This window comes from Silurus aristotelis (genome assembly GCF_946808225.1).
Source record: "Silurus aristotelis genome assembly, chromosome: 4".
Taxonomy (NCBI): Eukaryota; Metazoa; Chordata; class Actinopteri; order Siluriformes; family Siluridae; genus Silurus; species Silurus aristotelis.
Genome location: NC_139577.1, coordinates 17,560,581 through 17,576,331, shown reverse-complemented (window position 1 = coordinate 17,576,331; position 15,751 = coordinate 17,560,581). Strand labels below are relative to the sequence as shown.

General features: G+C 36.7%; 1 protein-coding gene across 1 annotated transcript; it reads right to left on the bottom strand.

Moving 5' to 3' along the window:
* Positions 1–580: 580 nt before the first annotated feature.
* On the bottom strand, positions 581–15,557 carry cnnm1 (cyclin and CBS domain divalent metal cation transport mediator 1). Its single transcript, XM_083539670.1, has 10 exons — positions 13,935–15,557; positions 8,165–8,308; positions 6,906–7,046; positions 6,578–6,747; positions 5,066–5,165; positions 3,889–4,034; positions 3,515–3,734; positions 3,065–3,166; positions 2,149–2,259; positions 581–1,801 (listed from the first exon to the last, which is right to left on the bottom strand). Exons 1-10 carry the CDS (start codon positions 15,499–15,501, stop codon positions 1,722–1,724), a joined length of 2,781 nt encoding a protein of 926 aa, XP_083395796.1. The 5' UTR covers positions 15,502–15,557; the 3' UTR covers positions 581–1,721.
* Between the last annotated feature and the right edge of the window lie 194 nt (positions 15,558–15,751).

Here is a 15,751-nt window from a genome sequence, read left to right as displayed (position 1 = left end):
ATTAGCTACAGTGTAGAATATTGATGCCTATTCCTTGCATGCAGGGCAGAAGTGTGGTAGGTGAAGGGTAGTTAAAAATACACCACAGCATTGTTGTACATGCAAAACATCTCAGTTTTTAACACCTTATTTATAAGGGCCATGCGTCTCACCTTTTTAATATATCAGTTAGAAATGTTGGCAGGGATGAGCTATAACTGATATAGCATAGCATGAATACAACATGCTGGTGAATGGATGGCAGTGATACAGGAATGGCAAATTCGATGTTAGTTTTTCTGTCTTCAATTTCTCTTAGTAGACAAATAAATGCATCGCAGCATCCCTAGTTAGAAGTCCATGTAAGAAGTTCAGGGTAGACAGGAGTAAAATATCCACTAACATAAGTTGTTTGTTATTTTAAGCTCATCTTTAAAAATGGCAAAACCTCATATTATGAAAGTGGCAAAAAAAAATTTTTATATAATAATAATATTATATATATATATATATATATATATATATATATATATATATATATATATATATATATATATATATATATATATATAAACTGAGGTGTTGATATATTTATGATGCATTCAAGTTTTTTTCAAGATATGGCTTCTTTTTTTTTTTCTTTTTTTTTTTTTTTTTTTTATCCAATGCTATTATATGTATAATTTTTGATAAACATATGAGGCTTCTGTTAAATTGTAGCAATATCTAAGAAAAGCATGCCATTATATAATTACTCTCTTGAATGTAAAACCTGTTGCCTGATTTTTTGATTTTTAAGCATCCTATATGATGCTCAAATCAGCTGAGTGTGATCTAACATCATCCAATGAACCTCTTAAGAAATGTAGAACAACCGCTCATGTTATCACTTGGCAAAACATCCGTTGGTCTAAAAAGTACTCGTATGGAAATTAAAGAAAACGGATACAGTGCGTTTTACAGCACTATAAAATTATCAATTTGGCCAAGAGTTTGTTTTTTCTTTTCTAAAAAAAGAAAAAAGATAAGCACTTACCTAATATAGGCAGTTTCATTCACTTCCTTCACTATGTCAAAAAACTCTTTAACTGAATACAAAGGTCAACTTTCATTTAAAGTCCTCCATTATCGTTAAATTATCTTAGCTCCAGACACAGCCTTGCTAATCTCTGAAAAAACAAACACTAATTCATTCTTTCAAAGCAATACTATAGTATCATGTATATGAAACCTGTCAGAAGGCTACGTCTTGCTGTAGGAGAAATAAAAAAAGAAATTTTTTTTCAGGCTGTGCTTGTAAGCTTTACCTGCACTGGAGGTTTGTGTGAAATCACCACAGTGACTGGAGATGACATGATCAGCAAATAAGCCTCCAAATAGTACACAGTACTGAAAAAGGTGGTACCTTAAAAATGTAAGCACAAGATGCTTGTGTTTTAAAAATTTGCTGTTCCCACTTCACGTCACAACCTTGGTTAGGTTAGGCTGGGTAATGATACAGGTGCTTGAAAGCACACCATATCCTGACACTTTCACAACCTTATATAACAAAATCCCTCAATATGAAATAGCTAGATAGAATGAGGACGGCACTGTTTTATCTTCCACCTTCTACAGTGGCCATCTCTGTCCAGTTCCTTTTCTGTTTTGAAATCTGTCAGGACGGGACTAGGATGTTTCACATTGGTGGGAGATGTAGAACTGTGAGAGCGGCAAAGGATTGAACTGTTAGCTCTGATGTGCTAGGTTTTCACCTGGGACAGCTCACAAATATCCTCAACTGGCTTCTCTCCATCACGTGACTTTTTTCGTTTCTTGTTACCTGGATACAAAAAAAACAACAACCCACACAGTTAATTCCTGTGCTTTTAAAATGAAAGGTTAAAAAATAGATTGCGTATATGTAATTGCTAAAAACTCAACTTCACACGACTATTGACAGCAGATCTCTAAATACCTCATTACGCATTCTAAAAATGCATGTGTAAGGCGTGAGTCACGTCTGAGCATGAGTATGTCATGTTTGATAAAGCAATGTGTGGGCTGCAGCAGAATGACAGAGTAAGTGTGGTTGCTAAGATACTACTGCCATCAGCAGTGGCCCTGTGCGTAAGTGCGTGTGTGTGTGTGTGTGTGTGTGTGTGTGTGAGAGAGAGAGAAAATAATTACTTAGTTTGCGTAGCAGCTTCTTGCCCAGGTTATCATCTGATCCATTCAGAGAGTGAGAGCTGATCAACTGAGATGAAGACAGGCCTGTTTCTTTCGGTACAGCAGCAGTTTCTAGGCAGAGAGACACGATATAATAGCAGTGGGAGAGATCCAATTCTATTTAAGTCTATTTTATTCACTCTATGTCTCCACTTACACACTTTGATTTCGTAATCCCTGATTTAGTATCTCCTACTAACCCCCAGCCACAACATGCACTGCTAAGATGACTTGTGGTGTGTCTGGTGTCTGCATTCCAGCATAGGTCATATAAACAGAGCCTGGAAGCCATGAATCTCCCTCTCCAGGAGCATGTCAAACAATCTCTCCAGTGTTTGACAGTTTCAGTGCATTTACTTATGTCATGGCCGATAACTAGGACTAAATCTCAAGTGCATCCGGTGACTGCTATCACTGGTGTATTAAAATTTTCTTTAATTGTGAGTAGATATCTTTTCTGAGAAAGGCTGAGAACTTTTCATGCACTATGGCTACTGATAAGACATCTGCTCAAAGGGAAATCATCAGGCCCTGTGGCATCTTAATTTGTAAATGAGAGTAAAAATTAATACCACTAATCACTAACATTTGCCTAATTCAATCACACAATAAACAACAAGCACAATAATCCGTACCTTCAAGTGTTCGAGGTTAGGCAATATGATTCGAGATTGTAACTTTGTGGGGAAAAATGAAGAGGAGCTGCCCTTAAATTTTTTGAATTAAATTAAATGTAATTTTCACGCAGTAACTTTGCTTTCAGATTGATTTGGACGGTCTTCTCTTACTTCCTAGAGTAGCGGGCAATCACATAAAGTGTCAGAGAGAAAAAAATACGGCATGTTTATGTATATATGGTAAAGATAGATTTACTCACCAGTTCCCTCTTTTTCCTCTAGACACGTTCGAATGTACGGGATCTCATCCATGCGCAAGAACACAGAGTCACTGGGGCTTTTCTGACCATCTGATTTACTACCTATAGGAGGAGGAGGAGAGTGGCTTAGCACATTCTTCTAGTTAAGCATAAAATCTTACAGTATGAAATCTGACATAAGTGCCTAATGAACATTTAGTGTAAGATAATGCTTATGTAATATAGCAAGCTTCATGCGCATAATTAATGAGAGTTGTTATCAATTGATAATTAAATTACTTTGGTACTATAAACATCTTAGGCTTAGTAGGGGGTTAATTTGTTATACCAGTTGCTCTGGTATAAAGTGTCAGCTTTCAGAAACAATTTTAGATTAAGAATTGATATGCTTTACACCTCATTATCTAAAAAAATATTCAGGAAATGAATTAGGAAAGCAGTTGCACTTACGGACGATGCGATTCTTCTCGTTGAGCATCGATGTGCTGTGAGGGTGTCTGAAGTGGTGTGTGTGGTGGTGTGAACGGGGAAGAGGTAGCGCAATGCTGTTAGAACGTGTTTCTGGAATCGTGGTCCTTTCTCCTCCGGGCTGGGTTTCTGCATCAGGGGTCTGAGGAGAGCTGTCCATCCGTGTGGCTGTCAGAGCATTCTGGTAGTGGTTACGTGTGACCTAAATAAGATTAATAGAAACTCATATTTACAGAAGCAGTGAAGCAATGCACTAAATGCAATGCCAATGCGATGTTTATAATTTTTCAGTCATTGTACTTCTGTATCAGTGGGCAAATACAAAAATGCCTGTGTGTGTGTATTTGAGTGGTAACCTTAATGATCTGCAGGTCAGTGAGCTGCCGAACAGAATAGTCTGGTAGGTAAGCTCCTCCACCTATGCTAAGTTGACTTGGACTTCCCGCATGGATGGTGGTGTCCGAATGATTTAGTCCACTGCTCCGTGATGGTGACCTGTGAACTAAATAAGATACCACCAGTCACTTTTCTGCTTGTGTTGACTTTTGACAAGTACAGCATATTTAACAATCTCACTTCTCTCACAAATGAATGGCAATATGTTTTATGTAAACAAAAGTCACAAATGACAAGTTTCAAGCTTTCACCTTACACTATCCCTACACACACAAACACACATACACATTAACTTCTTCATCAATTTGAGCTACAGTAGCTTGTCTGTGGGATCAGACCACAAGGCCAGCCTTTGCTCCCCATGTGCATCAATGAGCCTTGGCCACCCATGAGCCTGTCTCCGGTTTACCACTGTTCCTTCCTTGGACCACTCCTTCTCATAGTTTTAATAGATACTGACCTTTGCAGAACCGGTAACACCACACAAGAGCTGCAGTTTTGGAGATGCTCTGTCGAATTCGTCTAGCCTTCACACTTTGGTCGTTTTCAAACTCACTCAAATCCTTACACTTGCCAAGATTTCCTGCTTCTAAAACATCAACTTTGAGGACAAAATGTTCACTTGCTGCCTAATATATTCCACCCACTAACAGGTGCCATGATGACGACATAATCAGTGTTATTCAGTGTTATTATGCAGAGGATTGGCTTCTTCATGCATGCAGTTTAAATCTATGTAGAAAAAGCTTGTGCTTATTGCATTCAGCCTGTAGGAGCGAATTAAATAACTTAATGAGAATAGCTTTTTTTATTTATTTTTATTAACGTTACATTACTGTGTGCCATTTTTTCCTGAGCTGACCTCTTACTTTAATTACTCCAGTGTTCTCCCATGAGATTAACACACGTAGATCTAGTTTTATGTATGGCACATCACTTCTGCTTTAGTTTACAGGCCAAGATCTCCACTACTAATACTAATACTACTAATGCTAATCATTATTATTATTATTATTATTATTATTATTATTATTATATTTTTCATAATTCATTTATACTTTAATTAAGGAAGGTAGGATTTAAATATTACAAAGTATTACAAAATTATGTGATCATGGGCTAATAAACAGAGCTCACCTGTAGGTAGCACAGCCATGATTGCAGGCATGCCATAGTAAGTGAAAGGACCATTTTCAAACCTCAATGCTTCTTTTCCAATCTCTACCTCCACTCGACCCTGGAGCAACAGAACACCAGAACTCTTTTAAATCCAGATCAAGCATTATATTTTTTTAACACAATATTACCTCTCCAACAGACTTTTTAGAAAGATAATATTCTCATTTTGTAATCATGTAAAACAATATAAGTATAGTGACTAAGACTTCTGATAGTCACGCTGTATAATCATAAATACCATAATGTGAGAACAGACATGGGGACTAGATATCAATGTATTTCTTCCTCTTTCTCGATTGCACAAACGTCAATATCATTTTACATGACATGCATAAACCTTTTTATTTTTATTTTTTAAGAATTGTTTACTAATCATGCTCTCAATAAATAATTTTAGATTTTTCTTAACAATGTTCTGTCTTATGTGAAGTGGCCTAAGATAAACTATCAGGTCTTGCCTAAGTTGAATTCTAAAAAACAAACAAATAAACAAAAGAAAATAACTAAATGTTACTTTCCAATCAAAATTGACAAAAAATATTGTTTTCAAAATGTCAGTTACTCTATATTAAATTCTTGTTTAAAGAATTGTATAAAACAATATCACACTTACAATGATGCAATTATACTGAAAAATTGCATGCTTGTATTTACCATAGCTTTTTTTATTTTATTTACGTGCCCAGCTTAATCAATACTGTGCCGAAATTCTCATCTGAGCAGTATAATAAGACATATATAAAAATAATTTTATGGCCATATTTATTATTTATATTTGTAATTTACTGCAGTTTAAATTAAATGCAAATATAATCAATAAATAGCCATTGCAAATAGACAGTCTGGGTGGTGTTGCCTCTTAGTGGAATAAGAATGCAATCTTCAACTGTTGTTGTTGTTGTTTCTTTTTTCTTTGTTTGTTTATTTCTTCCTGTTTTAACCTTTAAGTGAATCCAGAGTTTAAAATCATATAACTTCAACTGTAATTATGATAAGAGTATAAGAGAAGCTTAAAAGTAAAAAATGTTATACAACAGTTATTTCCACTAATTTGAATAAATAAGAGTATTCCAGGAATGCGATATGTAGTATTTAAAGCACTGGTATCTTTCACTGTGTTTGCTTGTCTGTGTTTGTTTAGCAGTTCCGATCCTAGCAAGAGCTTTTCTACACTTACTACCAACATGCAATACACAATTCAGCTGTAGATTCTTTGGGAACTGATTTTGTTGGAGAAAAACAAAACATAAACATTGTGGTAAAAATTAGTTACTCAATAATTTGATAACTTTAATATAATTCAATAGAATTTTGTCTTTAAAGAATTATTGTATAATAGAAATATCACACCTGCAAGTTTGCTGTTGTACTGAATTTTTCATAATTTTCTTCATAAATATTTCTTGCTGGTCCAATATTGCTCAAATGTTAGACTTTTACCAGGTTATTCCCTTACATAGTTATATTTACCTGCAAAATCAGCACGAAGTAATCCACAGGTTTGTTGCGCTGGTAAAGGTAGTGCTTTGGGGATTTCTTTTTCTTCTCATCAAATTTCAGCTCCTGTACAACACTTGGATGCTTAATGAGACGCAGTAAGATCTTCTCTGAGATGTAAGTAGGCTTAAAAGGCTCCACTTCTGAATGGAAACAGTAAAAAAAGTTCAAAGTAAAAAGGAAAAGGTTAGAAAAACTTAAAAAGTACTTTGTGTGCAAATGTATATAAACTTTTCAATATCTAAGTGCATAAAATGTTCTTAAAATTTTCTCTTATAATGCTGTATCTTTAGGAAGGTACCGGTAGCCAGGAAGCGATGTGTAGCTAACAGCAGTTGAGGGGAAACCTTCACCCTCATCTCACTCTCAGAAAGTTTAAAAATTGAGAAATCTTGCTGTTTCCGCTCATGGTGAGACACACGCCTTTTAGTTCGGTTATCGGCTACAAAGACACAGAAAGGCACTGAGGAAAACTTTCATTTCAAATATAAAGGAGAAGAGAAGAGACAGAGGAAGAGACAAAAGTCACTTGAACTTATAAAACAAGTCATTGTTTGGAGCATATAAATGTTTCATGATCGAACAAAATATGTATTGGTGTATGTCTGATTCAATATATGCTTTTCTGTTCCATTCATTTGAACTCTGTTTATACATGGAAAAGTAAATAAATATATTGGGGCACAGTTTAAGTGCAACAAATGGCACAAATCTCATATGTGCACAAACTAAACCGCCTGGCTGCTTATTTACATGAATGAAAAAATGAACTGATGTCTAGTGTGAACTGGATGGATATGATATACGCAGCAAACATTAAATGTACCAGACAAGCATGGTACGGAGGTACCGTACAGAAATGCCCATGCTTACCATTCATATTTTCATCCATTTGATCAAAACAAAAATAAAATAGCAGTAACTATATGGCAAAATATAAACATCAAACATATCTAGCATACAGCATAAAAATCAGACACAGAAGATATTTATTCTTGATGTAGTCTTTCATGCTCAGTATAAGACACTATCCAGGCCATCAGAAAAAACAGCTCTCTTCCCTTTGTACATATTAGACACTGCAGTCCAGACTTTAATGAGCCTCGCATTTAAATATCTTCATAGCTATCAAAGCTTCACAAAATCAAATCTCCCAATGCAGAAAGCTTTTACCTTCTTTTATTTTGTACTGGAACAAGGACACCTATAACAAGACTGAACTCATAACCACAGCAAAAGATACACAAACGCTGTTGCTTGTTTTACCATCCTTGTAAGTACTTTACACCCAGATAATTATTAATGCAGTTAATACTATGCCCATAACCAGATAAATAATAGATTGATATTCTATAAAGCAAAAGACATTCAGCAAAACAGCAAAACAGTCAAAACTGGTAAAAACCTAAGTACCTAAGTTATAAAAACATACCACAACATTTCGCTTCTGTGTTTATTTTTGCCTTTTTCTGTTTGTTTTTTTTCCTGTTCCTTACATCTTTTGCACTTCTTCTGTCGTGTCGAGTGTTTTTTTTTTATTTGAGAAAGCATAACACTTACTGTACAAGTCCGTCTCATCCACAATTTCTGACTTAATAATCTCCTCAATTACATCTTCCAAGGTGACAATTCCCATAACCTCATAGAAAGGGTCCCCTTCCCCCTCATTGTTGACTCGTTGCACTATTGCCAAGTGGCTTTTCCCTGTAAAGGAGGATAATGAATAAAATGGTTAATGTTACGATGTCACAGCCAAAACTTTAGAGGAATTGCAAAACATTTTTCCTGTGTATATAAGCATGTATAATAAATCATTCTTGTTAAATTGTATTAATTGTATTAATCCCAGACCTATATAAAACTAAAAAAATCTATATTTAAATTATTTAGATTTGGATGATGGGAATTAAGCAGCTTGAGTGCTGATTTTCAAAGATTTAGATTGGTCCTTACATAAGCATTAATAAAGAATTATGCAGTGGGGTTTGGAAAGCCTGTCTCTACTGACAAATCTAACCAGACCAGACCAGACCACAAAAACCCTTCCAGCAAAAAACAAAAACAAAAAACCCCCAAAGAATCTGCTATTTTAATGTGCACTTAGCTGTCAGAACTAATTACTAGCTTCCCTGAAAACTCATGAGTGTCAACGCAGGACTGTCAGCACAGTATTGTAACCTTATCAAAGTCATTTGAGGGTACATACATTGAATCACTTAACTCCAGTGGGAGTCTGGAATGCATCAAATGTCCAGATATGGAATATTAATTCACACAGAGAGGATAATAAAATACAATCCACTCACTTTCACTTCAGAGCAGAAGATGGCACCTCAATCTGCCCAAATTATTGAGTTTAAATGGAACAGTTCCCATATTTGTAACTGAAGGTCAGACTGACCGATGCAGAGAGTTTTTTTGGATTCAGGTAAAAGAACACATACGGCACTGCTCAAGCCTTCAGCCTTGAGCTAATTCAGGGAGCTGCATTACATCACTGCATGATTATATAATACATGCATACACAGCAACACACACATGCAAGAACACCCCACGGGACATCCACATGAAAGTCCCTGTGATTCCCTTTGTTGTTGTGCCAGCCAATGAGCTCTATAAGGCTAGCAGCACCAGAAGTGCATTTTGATGTTAGATGCATATTAGATGCATCATCATAATATAAATGACAGACTGTGTAGTAATAGAAAAATGAAAACTGGTTAATAAAAATACCTTTTCACAAAATATGAGAAAACTCAGCTACAGATGACGTCAAATAATATGCCATATTGTGCCAAGTATTATGTATGGTTTTGCTTTTTTGTCCTGGCACCATGTGCAAAAGCCACTTCTGATTTCATTTCACCATATTAATCAACATCGTTTATGATAATAAAGATCACTGGCCCAGGAAGCAATTCTTGGACCCGTTACATAACATTTGAGACATCTGGAATTTCTTTTGAAAATGTCTGATTGCACTTAAGAAGAAGTGAACTGAATCTTTAACTAGTGGAAAAAGCATATAATTATAATTATTTACTGTCTCTTTTATTGGCTAAATGCTGCCAGATTCCAGTACTAATATAAAACTGGCTATAAACTCTTTGTGACCTGTAACTTGCCTTGCAAATGGCCTTTATAAATTTCCTGCTTCAGTGGCGCTGATCACTGAAATAGCTTCAAAGCAAACCTACTTAAATCCCTTTGACATACTGCATGACATCCAATGGTATGATACATTTACAGATGTATTTTGCCTTAGTATATACCTGCATTTCAAATTTGCTAATGAAGGAAATATTTTAAATGCTTACAATTTCACTACAAGGCAATGCTACAACAGGTGCTGCTCCCATTAGATATTTATTACTTGAAAATTTTGATGGGTATAATTATACATTGATATATGGTAAAAGTGAACCTACCAAAATTCTATTTATTTATTTACTTACTTAAATGCATGAAGCAATGGCATTTCATTGCCAGAATAATAAAGGACCCACTTACAAAACACACATCAGCAGGAAGGATGGATAATCTTGTTTACTATATTAAACATTCATATTAAAAATGGTGACACCAGTGCATCAAGTAATTTCATTAAAAAAATTACTTACCTTTTTTGTCATCCCAGTGATTTTTAAATGATTATCACTTTCAAATTACTAATGGCAACCACACGTAGCTTGATTCATGGATAAACTCCTACACATGGTCAGAATTATGTGTATATATATATATATATATATATATATATATATATATATATATATATATATATATATATATATATATATATATATATATATATAATGAATGTTTATTTAGAGGTCTCTGTGGTATTACAGACTCAGTAAATCGTAGAAGAGTAATAAAATAATGTGGGACACTTGTCTGCCAATTCAGCTGAATTGGAATTTCTACCAAAATTGCTGGCTATATATTAAAGCCACAAGGCAACAGATAAATCTCCACATTTGGCAGCAATAACACACTTTATGAAACCTCACAAATCTAGATCTTCAATATTCCAAAATCCACATTGACAAAAGGGATTTGAAATAGACACAGAAAACATTACACTGCATAAATCAATGAATTATATTAACAGTCTTTACTGATTGATTCACTAGTCACAGAAAAAAAATTATTAACACAGAACTTCATGCCATTTGTACACATAATGAATATACAGGACAAAAATACTTACTGTAATTAAACCCATAGGCCCTAGTGGATTAAAATATTTAGGTAAAGAGTTCAGGAGAAAGCAGATCATTAAGTGTGCATGATACAAATGGTCACAAACAAAATATACTGATATATATATATATATATATATATATATATATATATATATATATATATATATATATATTAGAAAATGTTGATTACACATGAACTGATAGAATTAAATATCCATGCTTCCATCTGACTTCTTTACTTGGATTTGTAGATCACATGTGGACCTTATAGTCATAAAGTGGCTGTGTTACAACATTTGCAATAAATGCTTCTCTCATGCAGACATCTTTTACTTTAATTTAATTTCATTAAAATTAAGTTTATTTGACCAAAGTCATTCACATATTGGGCCACATTTACACCATTTAAACCACCATGAATCCTCTTCTCCAAACTGCTAGTCAATTTTAGCATTCTGAAGGTGTTTATGGTGTTACTTTAGTAAGTTTTGTAATATAAATGTTATAAATATTCATGTGTAAGTCTGTGTTTAACAGTGATGATCAACAAATACTGTAAAATCACATCAAAATGTATAGCATTTATCAGTGCTTGTCTCAGTTAGAGGGGCATAAGCTCTAGCTTGCTTTTGAAGCCATACTTTCCTAACCAAAAGGAATCTGCTTGGGAGGGATGCAAAATCAATGAGATCGCAGACTCCTTCCTCACAGTCTTGAAGATAAAGTGGTGTCATGTGGTCACAGGGGGTGAAATGGGGATGCCAAGATATCAACAATAGGCCTCTGATTGTTTCCATTATGCATGGATTTTAGCAACTAGGCCACAGAGTCTGACTTGTGGTTCTGAGGTGGTGGTAAGACCTTGTTTCTCAAATATGTCTCAAACTGATGTTAAAAGTTGGCAGCCCTAGCCTGGTCAGCTGTACCTGTGGATTTGGCCCTTCAGAATCAAATGCAGATTTAGAATTTAGAAAGAGTGTCCTGGCAGCTCAGGAAATGTTCCAGACCACAAAAGGTGACTAGCCCTTGTATACTCTTAGCTAGAAGTAGATTCATGAAAAGTGGATACATAATCAATTAAACTGTTTGCATAGATTGATTGCTAAAAAAGTATTAAACTTTATTCAAGGGTCACAAAACATTGTTAGTTCCCCATTCTCATTATAGATGTATGTGGCAACTCTCTGATGGTTAATACGATTATTAAGAATGGAACATGCTGTAGTCCCTCCATCCATCACAATCTTTTGTTGCCCAGAATGATTGCCCAGTGCAATCTAAACCTGCCTTTTTTTGGCAAAACTACAGCAGAAAGATGGGCAATTGCTATGCTTTGGCATTAAACTAAGTGATTATATTTGTAGGAAAATAATTCAGGGTTGAATTTCTGGTTAAACCCAGGGTTTTTGTCCAATGTCATGTTTCTCAGTTTTATAAATAAGTTCAAACCAAGATGGCAAACCTGAAGTGTTTCTTGTTACACCCAGTACTGAGGTATTGTTCAGATTAAACCAAATAATGTTCAGCAACCAAATTATTGCGTCAACCAGTCTCAGAGGAAAGAGATGGGAACCCGGCTCTCAATGCCGCCTCCCCGGTGGCGTGAGCCCCAGATAATTGCCAGGGTTCCTTGTTATTTGGAAACCAGAAGCTACAGACAATAGTTTAATGAGGATGTTGCTGTATTCATAGGAAATGATGGTTGTGTGACATTTGCCATTTTTGCAAATAATACCTCATATATCAGTTTGTACCCTTTTATAAGCTTATGGCATTGCTATGCACATGTGCAAGATGGTGTACAGGTTATTAACACTACTCCTAACTGATAGCTGGTGTTCATAGAAACAAAGTTAGATAAATGAGTAGCATTTTGAAACACCAAACACACTTTACATCCACTTTCAATTGTATGAAGAGAATGACAAGAATTTGGCATGCTCCTACACGTGCTAATTATAGCTAGTTATTTTATTATTAAGTCTAAGAATGTCCAAAGACATTAAATAATATTTTTATTCAGAATATATATGTATATAGTTTTTGGCACTACCTTTAGGTTGTTATTAACAAATTTGAAATATTAATAATGTGTTTCTTTTCATATAAGCTCTGTATTGCTGCTAGAAATAGATTTGATTTGCGTTGACATCTGGCATAAATTCATGCACTGGGGTTTAGAACTGCGAAATAGCATTCACTCGTTATTACATAACACTGGCTTATACAGATTGCCAGCATCCACTGTGCAGAAATTATTTCAATTCTGTTTTGAGAAACTCAGTAGGCAGAAATGCAACAAAATTTAAAATCTAAGTATATATCAGCACATAGTTCCACATGCTAATAGACATTTTCCATTGGAATAAGACATTGGTATGCACAATGCATTTACCTGTCTGGGAAAATAAGTATAAAAATCAGATCTGCATTGCAGGGCACAGAATAAGCAGATATATCAGGGCAAATGAAACCTGCTGCACTGACCTTTCCCTCAATAAATGTCTCAGCTGTAGGCCATAAGGAATGAAATGCCAAGAGTTGTAATGAGGAAGACTTTGCCTCTTTGCCCCGGCATCAGTCTTTGAAGCCACTACCCCCCACCACTTCCACTAAATGTGTTAGAAGGGAAATCATGAAATATGCAAGATCAACCTTTTCTTCTGTCAGAGACAGGAGGGATGTAGTTTAGTGACATTATGCTTGGTGTTTGGTTATAGAGAAAGTTATTAGTAGTCTTTCATTGCAGTAAGTGCAGAATTAAGTGAATGATAAATTAAGCAAATGAAACTAAACATTATGTTTCCTCTCAACAGTGCACTTTAATTTACTTTCTCTTTCATTTTATAAAATCACTTCTATATAAAAAATAATGCTGAGCATCAGTCTTCAGCTAAAAGCAGCTCATATATACATCAAACTCATTTATCGTAATCATAAATGTAAAAATTATTCGGTCTTGCACATATTGTATTGTTTTGCCCAATTGACATTTTGTGTGACTGTAATTCATATAGATTTTTTATAGTAGTACATGCTGTAATCAGCATATTTGTGACACCTTGTTAGCAGCCCTGCTCAGATAAACCTCCAGTTAATTATTGCACACTTTTGATACGTACCTTTCTTGAATTGCTCCAGCATTGCATCAAGCTTGGTATCATTAAATACACAATGCAAAGGATGTTTGTAGAATTGCGTGATGGTTTTAAGTGAGGTACAGTCATCTGGGTCAACGAATGCCAGATCTTTAACAAACAGAATGTTTACAATGTTAGACCTCTCGTTCTCATAAACAGGGATGCGAGTATAACCGCTTTGCATGACGTCAGACATGGTGTAGAAATCCAGAATGGCATCAGAAGACAGCATGAAGCAGTCATTGAGAGGGGTCAGCACATCCTCGACTGTTTTGGTCCTAAGCTCCAGGGCTCCCTGGATGATGTTGAGTTCCTCTTTCACTAGGTCGTGATAGGGATCTGTGACGCGCAGCATCGCCAGTAACTTTTCACGAGTGTAAAAGTTACTTATTTCTTGATGCAACATGTTATCCAATAGTTTGCTAATCGGGTAGGTAATGGGAAAAGTGACCAGCATCAGCAGCTGAGTGAGCCAGATGGTTTTAGAAGCGATGGCTAGCCCGTGCCTGGAGGCGACGGAATGCGGTAGGATCTCCCCAACAAAAAAGATCAGAAAAGTGCAGGCGGCGGTGGATAGAGGCGTGACTCCAAGAATTTGGCACATCCAAACAACTAAAAATGTATTGGTGAGCACGTTGCACAACACCAAAGTGCAGAGCACGTAGTTACCGTGTTTGCGCACGGACTCGATCTTGCCCGCGTATTTCTGCTCCTTCTCTGTGCCACTGTTCTGGAGCACTTTTAGCTCCACAGGGTCGAGGGCGAGCATGCTTATAACGAGTCCACTGAAAAGTGTAGAAAGAGCCAACAACACCACAGAAAGGGTCGCCTGGAGCCACCCGTCAGCGTTTGGTGGCCTCTCGACCACCGCGAGCCAGAAGTCCCTGGACCTAAAGTGCTCCCACTTGGCCCCGTCAAAGGCGCACATGGAATAATATTTGACTTTCTCACCGCGCCGTAGGTCTTTGGCCAGCAGCTCAACGAGGATGGAGTTCTGGCTGGAGGCCGACTTGAACGAACCCAGCAGCTCTATGTCAGAAGTTCGCGCGCTTTCTTCTACACACAAGTTCCTCTTCGGGTGAGCTTGACCCTCTCGGCCCGGCTGCGGCTCTTCGACAAAAGCGATCCACGGCGCTGTGGCGGAATCCGCTCTGGAGCTCGCGTTCCGGTTCATCCTCTGCGGCGACGCTGCGTAGTACACCCGCAAGACGAAACGCGTTCCCTCGGTCGCCCTGAGCAGTCCGTTTTGCACAGACAGTGCCGGACTTGTGTCTTCTGGACGGACGCCTAACAGGCCGAAGGCGTGACCAGGAAGATGCGAGATGAGGAGAAGCAGCAACGGCAGCTGCCATGGTGCCGGGATGCAGAGCGGGAGGAGGAGAGCATCCGCAGCATCCGCAGCCATAATGCTGAGTGGCTTTGCAGAAGGACATTGGCGAGATGTGTCACGTGGCGAGACTCTCTCTCTCTCTCTCTCTCTCTCTCTCTCTCTCTCTCTCTTTCTCACACACACACACACACACACACACACACACACACACACACACATACACACACACACACACACACACACACACACACACACACACACACACACACACACACCAGCGCACATACGTTGGCATCAGTAAACTGCTGTTTTCTGTTCTGCAAGCAGCTTGAACTGTAGTACCTCAGCGGAAATTAAACACTAATTTTTTCACACTCGACTTTTACCCCACTGTGCATAATTATATTTAATTTTGTTTGAAAAACTGAATAAACCTTTTTCTGAATAAAAAATAAATAAATAGATTACT

What these genes read in the sequence shown, in the direction of transcription:
- cnnm1 (XM_083539670.1), bottom strand. Translation starts at nt 15,501, where the DNA reads ATGTGTGTGTGTGTGTGTGTGTGTGTGTGTGTGTGTGTGTGTGTGAGA. An exon ending in CGAGAAGAATCGCATCGTCC is followed by an intron (nt 3,167 to 3,514) that starts GTAAGTGCAACT and finishes CTCCTCCTATAG; the next exon opens with GTAGTAAATCAGATGGTCAG. An exon ending in AGAGGAAAAAGAGGGAACTG is followed by an intron (nt 2,260 to 3,064) that starts GTGAGTAAATCT and finishes CTCTCTGCCTAG; the next exon opens with AAACTGCTGCTGTACCGAAA.